The sequence below is a fragment of the Bufo gargarizans genome, chromosome 3 (genome assembly GCF_014858855.1).
Source record: "Bufo gargarizans isolate SCDJY-AF-19 chromosome 3, ASM1485885v1, whole genome shotgun sequence".
NCBI lineage: Eukaryota > Metazoa > Chordata > Amphibia > Anura > Bufonidae > Bufo > Bufo gargarizans.
In genome coordinates, this window is record NC_058082.1 from 18,113,989 (window position 1) to 18,133,183 (window position 19,195).

Sequence of the window (19,195 nt, forward strand, 5' to 3'; positions counted from 1 at the left end):
CAGGGAGCGACAAAAACCTGCAACGAAACGCTAAATTCTGTCGACTGAAGAAAGAGCTCTGTGGTATAGACACGGATCATGTTCTGGTAAATGGGGATACCGAAGCTAAACGGGGCGTTTTCAAAGAGATATTACACGAATCCTGTAGTAAGTTTATTCCCATGGGTGACAAAAATGTCCAGGAATAAAATAAAAATGTGGCTAAAAGCGACACACAAGAAAAAACATTCCAGGCTTACAAAGAGCTCGATAGGAAATGTAAAAAAGAAGTAAAGTCAGCAGAAAAATGAATTGCCAACAACATAAAAATAAAAAAATCTCCAAAACCTTTATAAATATATAAATTCCAAAAATAAAAAAATGTAATAATTAGTGATGAGCAAATCGACTTTGGATGAAATTTCTGGAGTCAATTCACATAATAGCGAGTGCGCCATACAGTATTAGAATGTATTTGCTCCTATGAGCCGGTTATTACTTTGCGAATTAATTTCTACTGTAAAAAAACATTTCCTGAACTCAGGTTCAGGAAATGTTTTTTTACAGTAGAAATCAATTTCTGAAGTTATTATGCGAAGTCTCGCAAGACTTCACGAAGTAATAACTTCGGCTCATCGGAGCCAATACATTCTAAGGCTCCATTCACACGTCCGCAAATGGGTCCGCATCCGTTCCACAGCTGCAGACAAGAATAGGCATTTCTATAGGGGGTGCCGGCCGGGTGTGTTGCGGATCCCGAATACTGTACGGAGCACTCGCTCTGTACAGTATTAAAAAAGAAGTTATGCAAATTGACTTCGGATGTTTCATCCGAAGTCGATTCGCTCATCCCTAGTAATAATCCTGTCCCTCTGAAATATAACCAGTGGAATAAATTGTAGAGGACAAAAGGAAGGCAAAGATATTAGACTCTTACTTTTCATCTGTGTTGACCACCGAGCAGCCAGTACCTCATATCATTCGGAGGGCAGTAATCAAGGTTCTATGTCAAATATCTCTTAAAGAGCTTCTGTCAGCCCACTAAACCGTTCCATCCTCAATGCGCCTGCGCCGGGTGTAGATGTGACGTCATCGGCGCAGGCGCATTGAGGATGGAGCGGCCGCCTCTCAGTGCACCTGCGCAGATTAAAGATAGGTACGGCCGCGGCGCAGGAGCCAGATATTGAATGCAAACAGGCAGGGCCAGCAGAGAACGATTCCGTTCCCTGGCCCTGTCAATCACAATGCGGAGGGGGCGTCATTAGGATCGGAGGATGCGGCTGCTACCAGCAAGTAGCCGCCCTACTTGCTGGTAGCAAGGTAATTTGCATATTTTAAAAATAGCTTTTTATCAAATTCTACTGAACCAAAATGATTATTTAACTTATGTATGCAGAGATCGCAGTGTAGGCATTATTAGTAAGCAAAAACAAAAAAAAACGGTTTAGTGGGCTGACAGAAGCCCTTTAACCACCTCAGCCCCGCTAGCTGAAACCCCCTTAATGACCAGACCACTTTTTACACTTCGGCACTACACTACTTTCACAGTTTATCGCTCGGTCATGCAACTTACCAGCCAAATGAATTTTACCTCCTTTTCTTCTCACTAATAGAGCTTTCATTTGGTGGTATTTTATTGCTGCTGACATTTTTACTTTTTTTGTTATTAATCGAAATTTAATGATTTTTTTGCAAAAAAATGACATTTTTCACTTTCAATTGTAAAATTTTGCAAAAAATACGACATCCATATATAAATTTTTTGCTAAATTTATTGTTCTACATGTCTTTGATAAAAAAAATGTTTGGGTCAAAAAAAATGGTTTGGGGAAAATTTATAGCGTTTACAAACTATGGTACAAAAATGTGAATTTCCGCTTTTTGAAGCAGCTCTGACTTTCTGAGCACCTGTCATGTTTCCTGAGGTTCTACAATGCCCAGACAGTAGAAAAACCCCACAAATGACCCCATTTCGGAAAGTAGACACCCTAAGGTATTCACTGATGGGCATAGTGAGTTCATAGAACTTTTTATTTTTTGTCACAAGTTAGCGGAAAATGATGATTTTTTTTTTCTTTTTTTTTTCTTACAAAGTCTCATATTCCACTAACTTGTGACAAAAAATAAAAACTTCCATGAACTCACTATGCCCATCACGAAATACCTTGGGGTGTCTTCTTTCCAAAATGGGGTCACTTGTGGGGTAGTTATACTGCCCTGGCATTCTAGGGGCCCTAATGTGTGCAAAGTAGTTTGAAATCAAAATCTGTAAAAAATGGCCTGCGAAATCCGAAAGGTGCACTTTGGAATGTGTGGCCCTTTGCCCACCTAGGCTGCAAAAAGTGTCACACATGTGGTATCTCTGTACTCAGGTGAAGTTGGGGAATGTGTTTTGGGGTGTCATTTTACATATACCCATGCTGGGTGAGAGAAATATCTTGGCAAAAGACAACTTTTCCCATTTTTTATACAAAGTTGGCATTTGACCAAGATATTTCTCTCACCCAGCATGGGTATATGTAAAATGACATTCCAAAACACATTGCCCAACTTCTCCTGAGTACGGCGATACCAGATGTGTGACACTTTTTTGCAGCCTAGGTGGGCAAAGGGGCACACATTCCAAAGAGCACCTTTAGGATTTCACCGGCCATTTTGTACAGATTTTGATTTCAAACTACTTCGCACACATTAGGGCCCCTAGAATGCCAGGGCAGTATAACTACCCCACAAGTGACCCCATTTTGGAAATAAGACACCCCAAGGTATTCCGTGAGGGGCATGGCGAGTTCCTAGAATTTTTTATTTTTTGTCACAAGTTAGTGGAATATGAGACTTTGTTAGAAAAAATAAAATAAAAATAAAATCATCATTTTCCGCTAACTTGTGACAAAAAATAAAAAATTCTAGGAACTCGCCATGCCCCTCACGGAATACCTTGGGGTGTCTTCTTTCCAAAATGGGGTCACTTGTGGGGTAGTTATACTGCCCTGGCATTCTAGGGGCCCTAATGTGTGCAAAGTAGTTTGAAATTAAAATGTGTAAAAAATGACCTGTGAAATCCTAAAGGTGCTCTTTGGAATGTGGGCCCCTTTGCCCACCTAGGCGGAAAAAAAGTGTCACACATGTGGTATCGCCGTACTCAGGAGAAGTTGGGGAATGTATTTTGTGGTGTCATTTTACATATACCCATGCTGGGTGAGAGAAATATCTTGGCAAAAGACAACTTTTCCTATTTTTTTATACAAAGTTGGCATTTGACCAAGATATTTATCTCACCCAGCATGGGTATATGTAAAATGACACCCCAAAACACATTCCCCAACTTCTCCTGAGTACGGCGATACCACATGTGTGACACTTTTTTGCAGCCTAGATGCGCAAAGCGGCCCAAATTACTTTTAGGAGGGCATTTTTAGACATTTGGATCCCAGACTTCTTCTCACGCTTTCGGGCCCCTAAAATGCCAGGGCAGTATAAATACCCCACATGTGACCCCATTTTGGAAAGAAGACACCCCAAGGTATTCAATGAGGGGCATGGCGAGTTCATAGAATTTTTTTTTTTGGCACAAGTTAGCGGAAATTGATTTTTTTGGGTATTTTCTCACAAAGTCTCCCTTTCCGCTAACTTGGGACAAAAATTTTAATCTTTCATGGACTCAATATGCCCCTCATGGAATACCTTGGGGTGTCTTCTTTCCAAAATGGGGTCACATGTGGGGTATTTATACTGCCCTGGCATTTTAGGGGCCCTAAAGCGTGAGAAGAAGTCTGGAATATAAATGTCTAAAAAAATTTACGCATTTGGATTCCGTGAGGGGTATGGTGAGTTCATGTGAGATTTTTTTTTTGACACAAGTTAGTGGAATATGAGACTTAGTAAAAAAATAAAATAAAATAATAATAATAAATTTCCGCTAACTTGGGCCAAAAAAAATGTCTGAATGGAGCCTTACAGGGGGGTGATCAATGACAGGGGGGTGATCAATGACAGGGGGGTGATCAGGGAGTCAATATGGGGTGATCACCCCCTTGTCATTGATCACCCCCCTGTAAGGCTCCATTCAGACGTCCGGATGATTTTTTACGGATCCACGGATACATGGATCGGATCCGCAAAACGCATACAGACGTCTGAATGGAGCCTTACAGGGGGTGATCAATGACAGGGGGGTGATCAGGAAGTCTATATGGGTGATCACCCCCCTGTAAGGCTCCATTCAGACGTCCGTATGTGTTTTGCGGCTCCTATCCATGTATCCGTAAAAATCATACGGACGTCTGAATGGAGCCTTACAGGGGGGTTATCAATGACAGGGGGGTGATCAATGACGGGGGGGTGATCGGGGAGTCTATATGGGGCGATCAGGGGTTAATAAGGGGTTAATAAGTGACGGGGGGGTGTAGTGGTGTTTTGTGGTACTTTACACAGCTACCTGTGTCCTCTGGTGGTCGATCCAAACAAAAGGGACACCAGAGGACCAGGTAGCAGGTATATTAGACCCTGTTATCAAAACAGCGTCTAATATACCTGTTAGGGGTTAAAAAAATCGCATCTCCAGCCTGCCAGCGAACGATCGCCGCTGGCAGGCTGGAGATCCACTCGCTTACCTTCAGATCCTGTGAACGTGCGCGCCTGTGTGCGCGCGTTCACAGGAAATCTCGCGTCTCGCGAGATGACGCGTATATATGCGTCGTTGAGCGCACAGCTGCCGCCTCCAGACCGCAGATCTGTGTTAGGCGGCCGGAGGTGGTTAAAGCAGTAGTCCCCAACCAACGGGCCCTGGCAGACTGCCGGGCTGTGGCAATACAGAGGAGGGGAGACACCAGGACAGGGGCAGGCAGGAGGGAGGGCCCGCGTCCCCGCAAGTGCTTTTTTCCAGTGTGGCGGCCGTGCCCTCCTTATATTTTGAGAGCGCCTGCGCTGCGTTTCATAACCTGTCATAATCCCACGAGCCACGGGATTGCGCACCGAACTGAAGCCCGCCACAGCCTGCAAGTACGGGGGGTGGGGGGCAGATGATGATCAGTGGCACTAATGTCTGAATTCAGAAAGGGGGGCTGCACCGGCCATATGAGGGCAGGGGAGGGACAGCAAATAATGAGGGGGCAAGATGAAAATGAAATATATAGAGGGGCAAAAACTGAAATATATATAGAATGGGGGCAAAATGAAATATAGGTAGAGAGGGTTAACCAGGTTATTATTGCCAAGGTTTTGTCAGTCGCCCCTCTCTACCTATATTTCATTTTGCCCCGACTCCTATATATTTCATTTTTTGCCCCTCTCTGTATATGATTCATTTTCATCTTGCCCCCTCATTATTTGCTGCCCTTGCCCTCATATGGCCAGTGCAGCCCCCCCCCCTTTCTGAATTCAGACATTAGTGCCGGTTATAATAACCAGCAGTAATGTCTGAATTCAGAAAGGGGGGCCCACGCCGGCCATATGAGGGCAAGGGCAGCAAATAATGAGGGGGCAAAATGAAAATGAATCCTATACAGAGAGGGGTAAAAAATGAAATGTATAGGAGTGGGGGCAAAATGAAATATAGGTAGAGATGGGCGACTGACCAAACTTTGGCAATAATAACCATGAGCACCGCCGTGCCACGTCGGCCACATGAGGGGTACGGTGGTGCTCATGGTTATTATTGCCACGGCAGGGCCCAAATTCAAAGTTTGCCCTGGGGCCCAAAGAATTCTAGTTACGCCACTGCGCCAGACGCATGCGTGCCCAACGCGCATATCACACACAGCGTGCGGACGTACAGCCACTGCCACAAATGAGAATGCTGAAAAGGGCTAGTGAGGGAGGGATTGGTTAGGTCTCATTGCCCCACCAATGGAAATAAACATGAAGGCCCGAGGGGGAGGGGGGTTGTCGGCATCCAGTTTCAGAAAGTGGAGACCACAAGGATCTGTTGTGGGAGCAGTGGAGACCACAAGGATCTGTTGTGGGAGCAGTGGAGACCACTAGGATCTGTTGTGGGAGCAGTGGAGACCACAAGGATCTGTTGTGGGAGCAGTGGAGACCACAAGGATCTGTTGTGGGAGCAGTGGAGACCACAAGGATCTGTTGTGGGAGCAGTGGAGACCACAAGGATCTGTTGTGGGAGCAGTGGAGACCACAAGGATCTGTTGTGGGAGCAGTGGAGACCACAAGGATCTATTGTGGTAGTGTTCTTTGGTAAACTGTGAGTGAGCCCACTCCCTTGGATGAGATGCAACCTCACACATGAGGTTGTGTTACTGCTGGCCTGACACAGGATTCATAATGATGCTCACCTTTTTTTTTCTCTGGACAATAATTTTTCCAGAGGTCCCAAACAGTATGAAGGGGGCTTTGTCAGAGAAAATAAGCGTACCCTGGTCCTCTGCAGTCCAATCCCTGTACTTCCTGCAGAATGTCAGTCTGCCCTTTGTGACACCACGCCACCCTCCAAAAGTCCTTTGTTTTACTGTGCGTAGAGATGCTCTCACAGCTGCTTAGTGCCATTCTTGAGCAAGCTCTGCACTGGTGGCGACCCAATCCCATAGCTAAAATGTCTTTGGAGACGGTCCTGGCAGTTGGTGGACTTTCTTGGGCACCTTGGAGGTAACCATGATTAACTGAAGAATACAATAATTTTAGGCAACCACCTTCCACCCCTTTTAAAGCAACCAGATGCTCTTCTAATCCAATCAGCATGGCAGAATGATATCAGCTGCCTTGTCCTTGTTAAAAGGGTTTTCCAGGATTTTAATATTGATGACCCGTGCTCAGGATAGCTCAGCAATATCAGACCGGGCTCTGACACCAGCTGGTTGAAGGGAAGGCCGTGTTCCGTGTGAGGACAGCCTTCCCTTTATTGTTTACCTGCTCACCATCCACAGCGCAGAGGTGAGAAGGTGTAACTACAAGTCGACCTAGTAATTCAATGGGACGGCTCGTTCCTATACAATTTTTTAGCGAATGAACGACTTTACAATTAATTACAATTCATCTAATCACTCGTTATAACAATCTGGAGTCAATGCAAATCGTAACCAGAAAAACTGAAGCAGCAAATTCTGTGTCAGTCTCAGAACTTCTGGCTACGTCTGTAGACCCTAGTGGTAAGTTACTGGCTCCAAATGTTCTTTCTCATGGACCTTTGGGGCCCACTATGGTATCAGAACCTGGGCCCACTAGATGATCCTCTGGTATTTTGGTGGGCAGTCCGACACTGTAATTATAGCTGTATGACATTTCTTATCCATTTGTATCACATTTTACCAGTGACAAGGAATATGATGGACCATGTGGCTCTTAATGACTTATTAATCATAATAGTAATAATAAGGACCATGAGGAAGCCATTTTTCTGGACTTCCTTTACTTACACCATTAATAAAGACATGTACAGTCCTTGTATCTCCAGCCTGAAATGGCCGAGAAAAGAAAATATTAAATAATATTCCCCTGAGCCTCACAGTAAAGCAACGTGTGGACATCGCTGATCCAACTCACTGGATGAGGAACTCGGGAAAGATCAGCCGGGATCTACTCCATCTACATCTCCTCCATCGGAAGCAGGTTTCCTGTAAACTCAGTCAGTGATGGAAATCCCCATCACCAAACCCTGTGTGGATAAGCCCTTAGGCTACAGTCACACCAAAGTTGTGATGTTTTGTATTTTTAACGGCTGTCACACGTGCATTTTAAGAACAATTGTAGTTTCTGGGGTATTTACACGGCAGTTTTTTGACGGCCAGTGAATAAAGGATGTCAAAAAATAGAATAAAGGATGTCAAAAAAGTGAACCCTAAACGATAGTTTAGGGTTCACTGTGGTGCCATTGTAGCCTAAAGCCCCATTCCTCTGCTCTGCAAAAGTTTGGACATGTCCTATATTTTGCCATGACTTGCAGGTTGCAGACCCATTGAAGGCAATTACCCATGTTTTGCGGTCTGAAGCACAGGCACGGAGGCACTATGGTTGTGTGAATAGGGCCTTAAGGCTGTATTACACAGCCCGATGTGGCAGACGATAGGGAAGCCTTCCCTACCGACAATCGCCTGCTTGCTTGCGGAGGAGAACGCTGCCATTACATGCAGCGATCTCCTTCCTGCTAGTTGTGTGCACATCCTGCTGTGCTGACTTCTGGTACATAACCTAGATGCCATTTTGGTTGATTCGTCCAAACAATCGAAAAAGCTTTTTTATCGCTGGGAAGCCAAATTTTTGGTAAATTCTAAACTACTGTATTTTTTGCCCTAGAAGACACACCTGCCCATAAGATGCACCGAGGAAAATAAGAAAACATTTTTTTTATTAGACCCCCCCGTTATTCAGGCCACATATCAGACAAAAAATAAATAAACTGACCTCTCCTGTTCCAAACGCCTCCGCTCCTGAGATCCAGCGCTCCTCCTGCGCTGTTCCCCGATGTCAGACCGCCAGACTAATAAGTGTGATTGGTCACTACACAGAAGACGTCTCCACTGCTCCAGAGTCCAGTGCTTTACACCTCTTCATCTGACGCTTGGCATTGTGCTTGGTGGCAGAAGGCTGACCTGCAGCTGCTTGGCTATGGAAGCCCAGGCCATGAAGCTCCTGGCACAGCACATTTTTGTGCTGATGTAAATAGAGGAGGAGGTCTGGACTCTGCAACTTTACGTGGTCTCCACCTCGTGACGGAGTTGTTCCTTTCATTTTAAAATAATACCACTCCTATCTGATAGCGGAATACTAGGAGGATGACATTTCAGGAGGTGATTTGTGGCAACAGTGGCATCCTATTACAGGACCATGCTGGAATTCAGGAAGATCTTTATAATGAGCCACTCTTTCACCAATGTCTGTAAAGGCGACTGTAGTAATGGCAGACTGCATGGCCGGAGGCTGGATGTTATACACCTGTGGTAATGGCAGACTGCATGGCTGGGGACTGGATGTTATACACTGTGGTAATGGTAGAATGAATGGCCGAAGGCTGGATGTTATACATCTGTGGTAATGGCAGACGGCATGGCCGGAGGCTGGATGTTATACACCTGTTGTAATGGTAGAACGCATGGCCGGAGGCTGGATGTTATACATCTGTGGTAATGGCAGACGGCATGGCCGGAGGCTGGATATTATACATCTGTGGTAATGGCAGACGGCATGGCCGGAGGCTGGATGTTATACACCTGTGGTAATGGTAGACTGCATGGCCGAAGGCTGGATGTTATACACCTGTGGTAATGGCAGACGGCATGGCCAGAGGCTGGATGTTATACACCTGTGGTAATGGTAGACTGCATGGCCGAAGGCTGGATGTTATACACATGTGGTAATGGTAGAATTCATGGCCGGGGGCTGGATGTTTTACACGTGTGGCAAAAGCCTGAATGATACACCGGAATTCAATGATAAAGAGTTGTGTCCCACTACTTTTCTCTATACAGTGTACTTTATAACAGAGGTCACATAGTTAGGGATACTATTGATCCTTATGTACAGTGATATCTTACTGGTAACAGTTTACTGGGGAAGATGGTTTTCATAGTTTCCAAACAAACCCTTAATACAGGCATGCTCAACCTGCGGCCCTCCAGCTGTTGCAAAACTACAACTCCCAGCATGCCCTGCTGTAGGCTGATAGCTGTAAGCTGTCTGGGCATGCTGGGAGTTGTAGTTTTGCAACAGCTGGAGGGCCGCAGGTTGAGCATGCCTGCCTTAATAGCTCCCCAAGTTCTCCTCAGTAAATGCTGCCCTGCGCCTCCCTTTTGATCTTGATGGACAGTTAACACAGCTGATAGACAAGGTTTAATAAATAGTGAGTTGGGGGAGCGGCATACATCGTTACTATGATACTGTGCGCATCAGGCCGCCCGCGGGGCTATTGTCCTGCACTCATATGATCATACGAGTGCAGAACAATGGTCCCGCGGGCGGCTTGATGCGCACAGTATCATAGTAACCTATGATGCTGTGTGCTCCCGTGAGCACGATGTATGCCGCTCCGGGACATATGGCCCGCTCACGGACCGTATGTCAGCTCCCCTGGAAACAATCTTGGACACTGGGAAGGTATTTTTACATTGACTATCCAGGATTTGGTGACAGGTTCACATCTGAAGGTACTGTAGTAGTCAAGTGACTTCAAGAATCTGGGAAATATGGGTAAATGCAATACCAAAGCTACATTTATGAACAATGGGGTATTAGATGTTAGATGAATTTATGTATAAGAAGTTTTTTTATTTATTATTATTTTCAGGTGGAATCTGGTGTGAAGAAGATGAAGTGGAAGAAAGATTTGAATTTTGATGATGTCCAGAGATTAAAATGTGTTGTATGGGCTAAAGATATTGATGACCTAACCCCATCAATATCCCAGCACCACCACTGATCAGCTATTGTCATGAAGTAGAAGGTTCTATACACTGTGTAGTCTCCAGCCCCAATGTATTGCAGCTCAGCTGCTCTCCACTTGAATGGGAGATAGGCTGCAGTACCCCAGTATGTTCACTACACAGTGTACAGAGCTGTCTGATTCCAGCTTCGTACAATGTATATTTTCCGGTGGCTGCTCGAAACAGCAGATCGATGGTGCTGACCTATTCTGAGGCTAGGTCATCAATATCCGCAGCTTGGACAACCCCTTTTAAGTTTTACAGTCCTACAAAGTGTTGTAGAAATATTAATAGTTGTAATCAGCTCGCATCAAAGTTTGTGTAAGGAAAAAGGTGAATCCCCTTTCCATCAGCCGCAGTCAGAGACAGACCCAGGTGCTACCATCTTGATTGAATTCTGAGCAACTCCTCCCCTCCCTGCTCAACCTGTGTCTTTTATTTACTAACAAAAGGTGTAAAAGGGGCTGGCCCAAGACAAGGCTACAGGAAGTGATAACATACAGGAAGTGATGACATGTCAAAGGACAGGGAGGGGCATTAAATGTGGCTGGGCAGACAATGCACACACCCCATCCCTGTATAAGGAAGGATGAGTCATGCCCATTGCCCGACCAGCCAGGTGGCCGCCCACCCCCCATCACTGTCAGCATGGACCTCATTCAATACTGCTCCAAAGTGATCAGTATCTAATAAAGATCATTCTACTGGTTCTCATAGGTTTGAGATTATCTGCGAGGCATTGCTACGGCTATTGTCAGTATACGGTACAAGTATACCGACAAGGCAGATATGCATGTCTTAAAGGCAGATATGTATCCAGAAAGGGATAGCGAAGCCGCATCGGAGGTATAATATGTATCTCTCGTTATGCAGACTTCACTTCTTTAATGTGTATAGACATTTGAAGGGAAGAAGCCCAGTGCTTGCACTTAGTGCTCACAAACCAGCAAACACCCCCCTACACACTGAGAACACATCTCCAAGCCCATGAGAAGGTTTTCAGACTGACGGTTTTACCACTGGTCCCGATTCAGCCAAAGTACCCTCTGCTAGAGTGTTCTTTGGCTAAATCCGACATAGGGAGACAGATGACAATCTATAAAAACACACACACATCCTAAGATAAAATGTCCGCATAATAAAATTTCCACAACAAAAGGATTTCCACACCTGCCATTAAACTGGATTCTCCTCTATGTGAATTCTCTGATGTTCGATAAGACTTGATTTCCGGGTAAAACATTTTCCACATTCAGGACATGAAAATGGCTTCTCACCTGTGTGAATTCTTAGATGATCTATAAGACTATATTTTTGAGTAAAACACTTCCCACATTCAGTACATAAAAATGGCTTCTCACCCGTGTGAGTTCGTAGATGTTTCTCAAGAGAATCTTTACGTATAAAGTGTTTTCCACATTCCACACAAGAAAATGGTTTCTCCCCTATGTGAATTCTCTGATGTCTCTCAAGTGGAGCTTTATGCACAAAACATAGCCCACAATCTGAACATAAAAAAGACTTCTCCCCTTTGTGACTTCTTAGATGATTCGTAAGTTTTGATTTCTGACTAAAACACTTCCCACATTCAAGACATGAAAACGGCTTCTCCCCTGTGTGAGTTCTCAGATGAGTAACAAGACTTGCTTTGAGGGTAAAATTTTTCCCACATTCTGAACATGAAAATGGCTTTTCTCCTGTGTGGGTTTTTAGATGTTCCATAAGATTTGATTTCTGATTAAAACATTTTCCACATTCATGACATGAAAATGGTTTCTCCCCCGTGTGACTTCTCAGATGTCTTTCAAAAGGATCTTTAAACATAAAGCATTTCCCACATTTGGAACATGAATACGGCTTCACCCCTGTGTGTGATCTTTGATGTTTCGTAAGATGTGATTTGTAATTAAAACATTTCTCACATTCCGAACATGAGAAAGGCTTCTCCCCTGTGTGAATTCTCTGATGTTCAACAAGAACCGATTTCCTACTAAAAGATTTCCCACACTCCGAGCATGAAAATGGCTTCTCCCCTGTGTGAATTCTCTGATGATCAACAAGAACTGATTTCCTATTAAAAGATTGTCCACATTCAGAACATGAAAACGGCCTTTCATCTCTATGAATTCTCTCATGCATGGTAAGATTAGATTTCTGTTTAAAGTGTTTCCCGCACTCAGAACATGCAAACATTTTACCCAGTCTATTTTTGTCAATCTGTGACTGATTATCTTCTATTTCATGATAGGGAGTTATAAGGAAATGTCCAAGGAAGCTTTTTGTTCTGTCGTCACCTGGAAAAAAGGAAAGAAAAAAAAAATAACAAAAAGATAATTGATAGTTTAGTATTTCCATCTTAAATAAATCCATATAATGGGGAATATAACAAAATATGGAAAAATAGAGTAAATAATAATAATAAATAAAAAATACTGGCCAATACTACATCATTTTGTTTTTGTGTAGTCCCATAACATTTTTATTTTTCCATCATCTAGGACAAATTTTGGCTTTCACTGGCACCATTTATGGGTAAATGTGACTTAGATATTTATTAATTGAACATACGATCCTCTGATTGTCTATGTTATACCCTGTAAGACCCAACAGACACCTGTACATGGCAGGCCTGGGGGCCATTTTTAGGGTTAATGAGGGGATAATGGGGTGACAGAGAGAAACTTCTCAATTATAGGATGGTCTAAGTTGGCAGCAGGAGGGCTCAACACAAGAAGGAGGATCAGCAAACCTGGTCTTTCTCCTCTGTAGTCAGAAGGTCTCGTCTTACCTGGTGATGAGAGACGCTGGTGATTCTCTATCATGACGTCCGTGTACAGATCCTTATGTTCTTCGAAATACTCCCACTCCTCCATAGAGAAATAGACAGCAACATCCTGACACCTTACAGGAACCTGACAACACAATGATACAGTCATTACCAGACTCCTCCCTTGTCGTTATTGTATAATGTCTCAGCATTCCCAGCAGCGCTCACCTCTCCAGTCAGCAGGTCAGTGATCCTGTTGGTAAGTTTTAGGATCTTCTGCTCATGTATCAGTGAATGCGGTGGAGGCTCGGTGATGGGGCTCTGGGTCCTGCTCCGTCCTCCTGACACACAGGGTGTCACACACTTAGCAGACGACTTCTTCACTACTGTGTAATCCTGTGTATGAGGAGACGCCAATCACTACAGAGATTCTAAGAAGCCTCCACCTTTCCAGAGATTTACCTGGTGGTTTATTACTAGAGATAAGAGTGATGTCATGTGAGACTCTCACCTCTCCAGTTATCAAGGAGATGATCTCCAGGGTGAGGTCTAATATCCTTGCAGCTATGTGGATTCTGTCCTGGTCCATCCTTGGTGGGTCATTGGTGGAAAGCACCATCATTGTGCAAAGAAACTTGAGAAGCGAGAGTCCTGTATAAGGAACCTAAGGAAAAACAAAGAGGACTGAGGGTACAATCACATTAAGAAGAACATCTTATATGAGGTATAGTGTCACTAATTATAAGGGACTACTGCTAGCATAACATGGAGGTGAATTATATACAAGATGGCTGACTATAAAATGTTAGCCAGCCATTCTTCCTACTCAGTTACCATCACTGGATGACATCTTTACTGCTCGCTGCAGCAACAGGGCAAAAATTATCTGCGGGGATCCAACTCACCCCGGCCACAGCCTTTTCACTCCCCTACCCTCCGGTAGGCGTCTTAGAGCCCTACATGCCCGCACCACTAGGCTGAAGAACAGCTTTTACCCCAAAGCAATCAGTCTCCTAAATGCTCAGAGATTATTGCCCCTTCCTAGGATAGAAACTACCACAGACTGAAAGTGACGGCTGCATTCATGACCCCATAAGCACTTCCTACTTTGCTCTTGCTATATATATGCTGCGAACTGTGAATAGTAATGCCTTCTAGTGCAATGTTTTGTGTTTTTCTAGTGTAATGCTTTAGTTTAATGTCAGTTCTTGTTCCCCTGTCCATGGCATCTAGGATTGCTCCAAACAACAACATTTCATTGTATTGTACATTGTATTACATTGTATTGTACAGTGGCAATAAAGGCATCTTATAAAGAAAATAGAGGATAAAAAGGATACATACACCAGCTATTTCATAACTTTCCAGGCCACCATATATCTTATAACCACTGGCGAATGCACACCTTCTCGGCACATGAATTGGGTGTAACGGTAAGTAATCTACAGTTACTCACTTACCATTACACTCGCCTTCCACTCAGGCTGTAAACTGAGCCAGAAATCACTCCGCAAAACAGTCCACACACCTCGGACACAGAACACACTGTGATTATCTACCCAATTATGGACCAACAAGGGCTCCAGTTTTGTTCACTGTAGAGAAGCAGTTATATATTGTTGTGAGCTATTGTCTCTGTTGTCACCGCGCGAGGTCCAGTCTTATTATTATAACATTGTCATTGCAGAGAAAGCAGCGGAGATGATTCAGGCAATCTGCACAAATCACCAGGAGAAGCCCTAAGAGAGACTAGTCATCACCTTTAGAGGGCCAATGACGTTTTAAAGTGGATGATCTCCTCTGATGTCTATTAAACAGAATCCTTCTTCTCTTTAGCTTCTTAAATAAGAAACATCTCAGACACTATATTACGGTATGTAGTGCCCTGAAGCAGGGTTACTGTGAAGTATGGACATTTCCCCCTGTTTCCCCTATGCCAAGTTATAAACTTCTTACGTTATTTCACTTGAAAGGGTTAACCTGCACTGTTTATTACTGTGTTACTGCATTTTATATGTATGTTGTGATATATATCGTGTTCATTTGCATTGTATTTACGAGGCTCTGTGGAAAGGGTTAATGAATACTGAGAGGCTGCCATAGCATGTTTTGGAGGGAAAAAGCCAAGCTTGTTGACCACAAAAACCAGACAGACAGTCTGACCTTGTGAATGTCTGGTTTTAGCTCTGTTGTTATGTCTGGAAACTTGTTTTAGTCTGGAAAACCTGCTTTGTCATTGAGTATCATTGAAGCTCTAATGTAAGTCTATGAGAGACTTGGTATGTAAGAAGAGCAGTCAGAGCCCCTAGTGTTCTGCAGTTAGGGACCAGTGCTTGGAAGAGGAGACTCTGCCAGACTACTGAGTGACCAGAAGAAGACGCTGAGATGGGGATGCTGAGCCACAGACCATGGGTCACCAGCCCTGTGACCAAAGAGCCACCCGGACTACTGAGCTACAGACCAAGGGCCTTCAGGATTTGACCATGGTACCAGTCTTCTGAGAAAGAGGGACAGCTAGCTCAGGCCTTTCCTCAGCATCAAACCCTTCTTCTGCCAGGGGGGGAGACTGGAGAAGCCAGCCCTATGCCTCGCCTGTAACGTTTTGCACCTGAATTCCTCTAGTAAAGACGCCCCCTGGTTTACTGCAGACCCCGACTCTGGACTTATTTCCAATTGGGGTGCACCACGCCTTACCATCCCTTCCAGAGAGCAGCAACACGAGGTGACACCTCAATGGTGTGTGTCTGGGGTAGGGTTGCACTGGGTATCAAACTATCAATACCCAATTGATACTTTTTAACCGGGATGGATTCAATACCGGGATTTGCTATTTTTCGCAGCCTAGTATTTGTTAGTGAACATGGCACGCGCCACTCTCAGCGCGCGCCATGTTCTCCTCAGCAGCACAGTGGAGAAGGAGGCACTCTCTCCCTCCCCACTGTGACGCAGCTGCCACTGTCACCAATGAAGAGATAGCAGTCAGGAGGAGGGGAGGGACTGTGGCCACTGCACCACCAGTGAAAGCAATTAAACCATTACTACAAATGCAAGCGGCGGGTGCCGGCCGTATCACACAGCCGCCACCCGGCCTCAATGACAGTGCACAGCGATCCACCAAACCGTGGTAATTAACCCCTCAGGTGTCACACCTGAGGGGTTAATTGATGGGGATCGCAGCACCCTCTCATAGAGGCTGGGTATGTGATACAGCCGACACCCGCCGCTTAAATTGGTATTAATGGTTTAATTACATTCATTGGTGGTGCAGTGCGCCCCCCAACCCCGTATTATAGTCATTGGTGGCGCAGTGCACCCCCCTCCTCAGTATTAATGTCACTGATTGCACAGTGCCGCCCCCCCAATATTATAGTCATTGGTGGCAGTGGCCACAGGGTCCCCTCTCCTCCTCCTCAGTCTATTCATTGGTGGCAGTATTTGATCGGAGCCCCAGCAGTGAAATCGGAATCCTAATAGAGCTCTAATAGGACAAGGGTTCCAGCCCCTGGGGAGGCTAATAGTTATTAAATTAAAAAGTAAAACATTTTCCAATTTTACTATAGCATACATAAACAATAAAAAAAATAAACATATTACATATCGTCACGTCCAAAAAAGTCCAAACTTTTTACATTTAAAAAAAATATCTCCTATGCGGTGAACGTCGTGCCATTTTTTAGTCACCTTTTCCACCAAAAACATAGGCCTGTTTATTATGGGCCAGACATTCCATAAAATATGGAATGCACGCTGCATTTTGGCTTTTTATTTTTTCCGAGTGGTATTGAATGATATTGAGTATCACAATACTTTTTTATGCTATTGAAATCGACTTAAAATTTTTGTATCGTGACAACCCTAGTCTGGGTTAACTCAGTGTAGCGTTGGGGCCACCCCAAACCCGGCCACTGCAATTATACATGGTCGGAATCCAAAATATCCTGATTGTGAGGTTACCGACTCCAGAGGGTGTCTACCCAACCAGGAAATCTTCCAAGACCAATAGAAATGAAAAGTGGCAAGCATCCAGCATTTGGCTCCCTATATAGGAAGGATAGTCCTCTGCTGCTGGATGGCAGTCCCATGGAAAAGCAGTCTTGTGCATGTGTTCCCGCTAGTAGTGAAAGTACAGCAGTATTACACCACTATGGCTTACCATACTTGGTGCTCTGGTGGTCCATGCCCGCTGCTGTCCCCAAGGTTTGGGTGCATGAGCTTTAGGCTGTCTAGCTTGCTAGTTCCATTCGAGTGTCTGCTGTTCTGTTTGTCTGCCTGTGTACCATCCTCTGCCTGTTTACCGTATTGACCTGTGCTGCCTACCCTGACTTTGGACTAGTTTTACGGATTCCCACGTACTCTGCCTGACCTCTGCCTGTTCCTGACTACAAATATTGCATGACATCCCCAGTGGGTCAGCAGCCAACCACATTGGTACTATTCCACGAGGTAGAGGCCTGGTGGCTCCCATGCAGCGATGTTCAGATCCCTGTATAGGAGTGAAAACCAGGTGACTGCCTTTGGGATATGTTCAGCAGTATACTCTGGCAGAGGCGTAGCTAAAGGCTCATGGGCCCTGGTGCAAAAGTTCAGCTTGGGTCCCCCCTTCACTCAGCGCTGGTGCACCTAGCTTTTCTGCTGCCCAAAGCATCAATATCAGATCGGCCGGGGTCCTCCGACACCCCCGACGATCAGCTGTTTGAAGAGAGGGCAGCATATGTACCTCTTACATCCAGTGACTTCTCTTCTCTGATGTAGACGTTCTCTTTCCTCCTCTTCTCCTCTCAGACCAGACCGCCATGGTGACGTCTTTCAGCCGCGCCTCGTCTCTGCAGAGTTTAACAAACAGACATCTTACTTTACTACTTTTCCATCCTCCTCCTCACCTTCTCAACACCCCATCCTGCCACCCCCATTACTGTGCCCACTGTGCTCCCCAATACTTTCCTGCAGAAACAGTCCCCCTGAAAATACTGGTACCACACAGATAGTGTGTCAGTACAAAAACACCCCTTTATATTGTGCGCTAGTACAAAAAAATTCCACCTTTCTTTCAGATCAAACCCTAAATAAGAAGACTCAGACCAAACCCCCCTTGGACCTCTATGGCAGACCCCAGATCAGACCCCCATTAGACCTCAATGTAAGACCCCGACCAAATATCAGACCTCAGATATAAACCCCATTAGACCGCCAGACCCCCATATAAGACTCCCATTAGACCTCCAGACCCCCAATAAGACCCCCATTACACCTCCAGACCCCCAATCCGACCATTAGACCTCCAGTCAGACCTCTCCAGACCCCCCAGTCAGACCTCTCCAGACCCCCCAGTCAGACCTCTCCAGACCCCACCATTAGACCACTTCAGACCCCTAGTCAGACCTCTAGACCCCCACAGACCTCTCAGACCCCCATTAGACCTCTCCAGACCCCCATTAGACCTCTCCAGACCCCCCCATTAGACCTCCATATCAGACCTCAGATCAGACTCTCCTTGCCCTGGCTGTCTTCTCTTCTCAGGGCCGGCGCTGCAGTCACCTGTCCTCCTGCAGCATCAGGTCAGAGTGCGCTCTGTATGTCCTGACGCTGCAGGCAGCCAGGACACAGCAGCGCGGGACCTGAGAAGAGCGAGCAGGAGGAGGGGTAAGTACTGGACAGCGCTCACATCGCTTCTCTCCCCCTCATCCTGCAGACTAGTGAGCACTTCCATTATGGAAGCGCTCGATAGTATTTCCTTTATAAGATTCAGTGCATCTTCTAAAGGGAAAAGTGCAGTACCACTGGCAATCGCACCCGCTGCGACCCCTGTGGTTATGCCAGTGCTCTAATGAGTTTATTCACCAGACTCACGCCAACCACCTTAGCCAAACCCCGGCAAAGTGAGCAAAAAAGTTTCAAGCTCTGGACTATTTAAAGCTTTAAATTCCATCTGGAATAAGTCATACTGAGTTCCTGACCTTTGTACTTTCTTTCTCATCCCTGTGTCATTGGAGCAAAATTGTAAGTTTTATTTTCCCTTAAAAAGTATTTTTAACCATTTACAGAAGAGACTTCTTTTAGCGGTCAATTTTAGATCTGTGCAGGA

At 45.1% G+C, this 19,195-nt stretch overlaps 2 protein-coding genes across 2 annotated transcripts in view; both read right to left on the minus strand.

Annotated features, from left to right (window-relative positions):
• LOC122931070 (zinc finger protein 773-like) overlaps nt 1–19,195 on the minus strand; it is a 426,553-nt gene that overhangs the window by 240,072 nt on the left and 167,286 nt on the right. The window lies entirely within an intron of this gene.
• Nucleotides 11,411–17,884, minus strand: LOC122931077 (gastrula zinc finger protein XlCGF57.1-like). Its single transcript, XM_044285004.1, has 5 exons — nt 17,831–17,884; nt 13,625–13,777; nt 13,342–13,509; nt 13,135–13,258; nt 11,411–12,640 (listed from the first exon to the last, which is right to left on the minus strand). The coding sequence occupies exons 2-5, from the start codon at nt 13,733–13,735 to the stop codon at nt 11,523–11,525; spliced, it is 1,521 nt and encodes a 506-aa protein (XP_044140939.1). The 5' UTR covers nt 13,736–13,777; nt 17,831–17,884; the 3' UTR covers nt 11,411–11,522.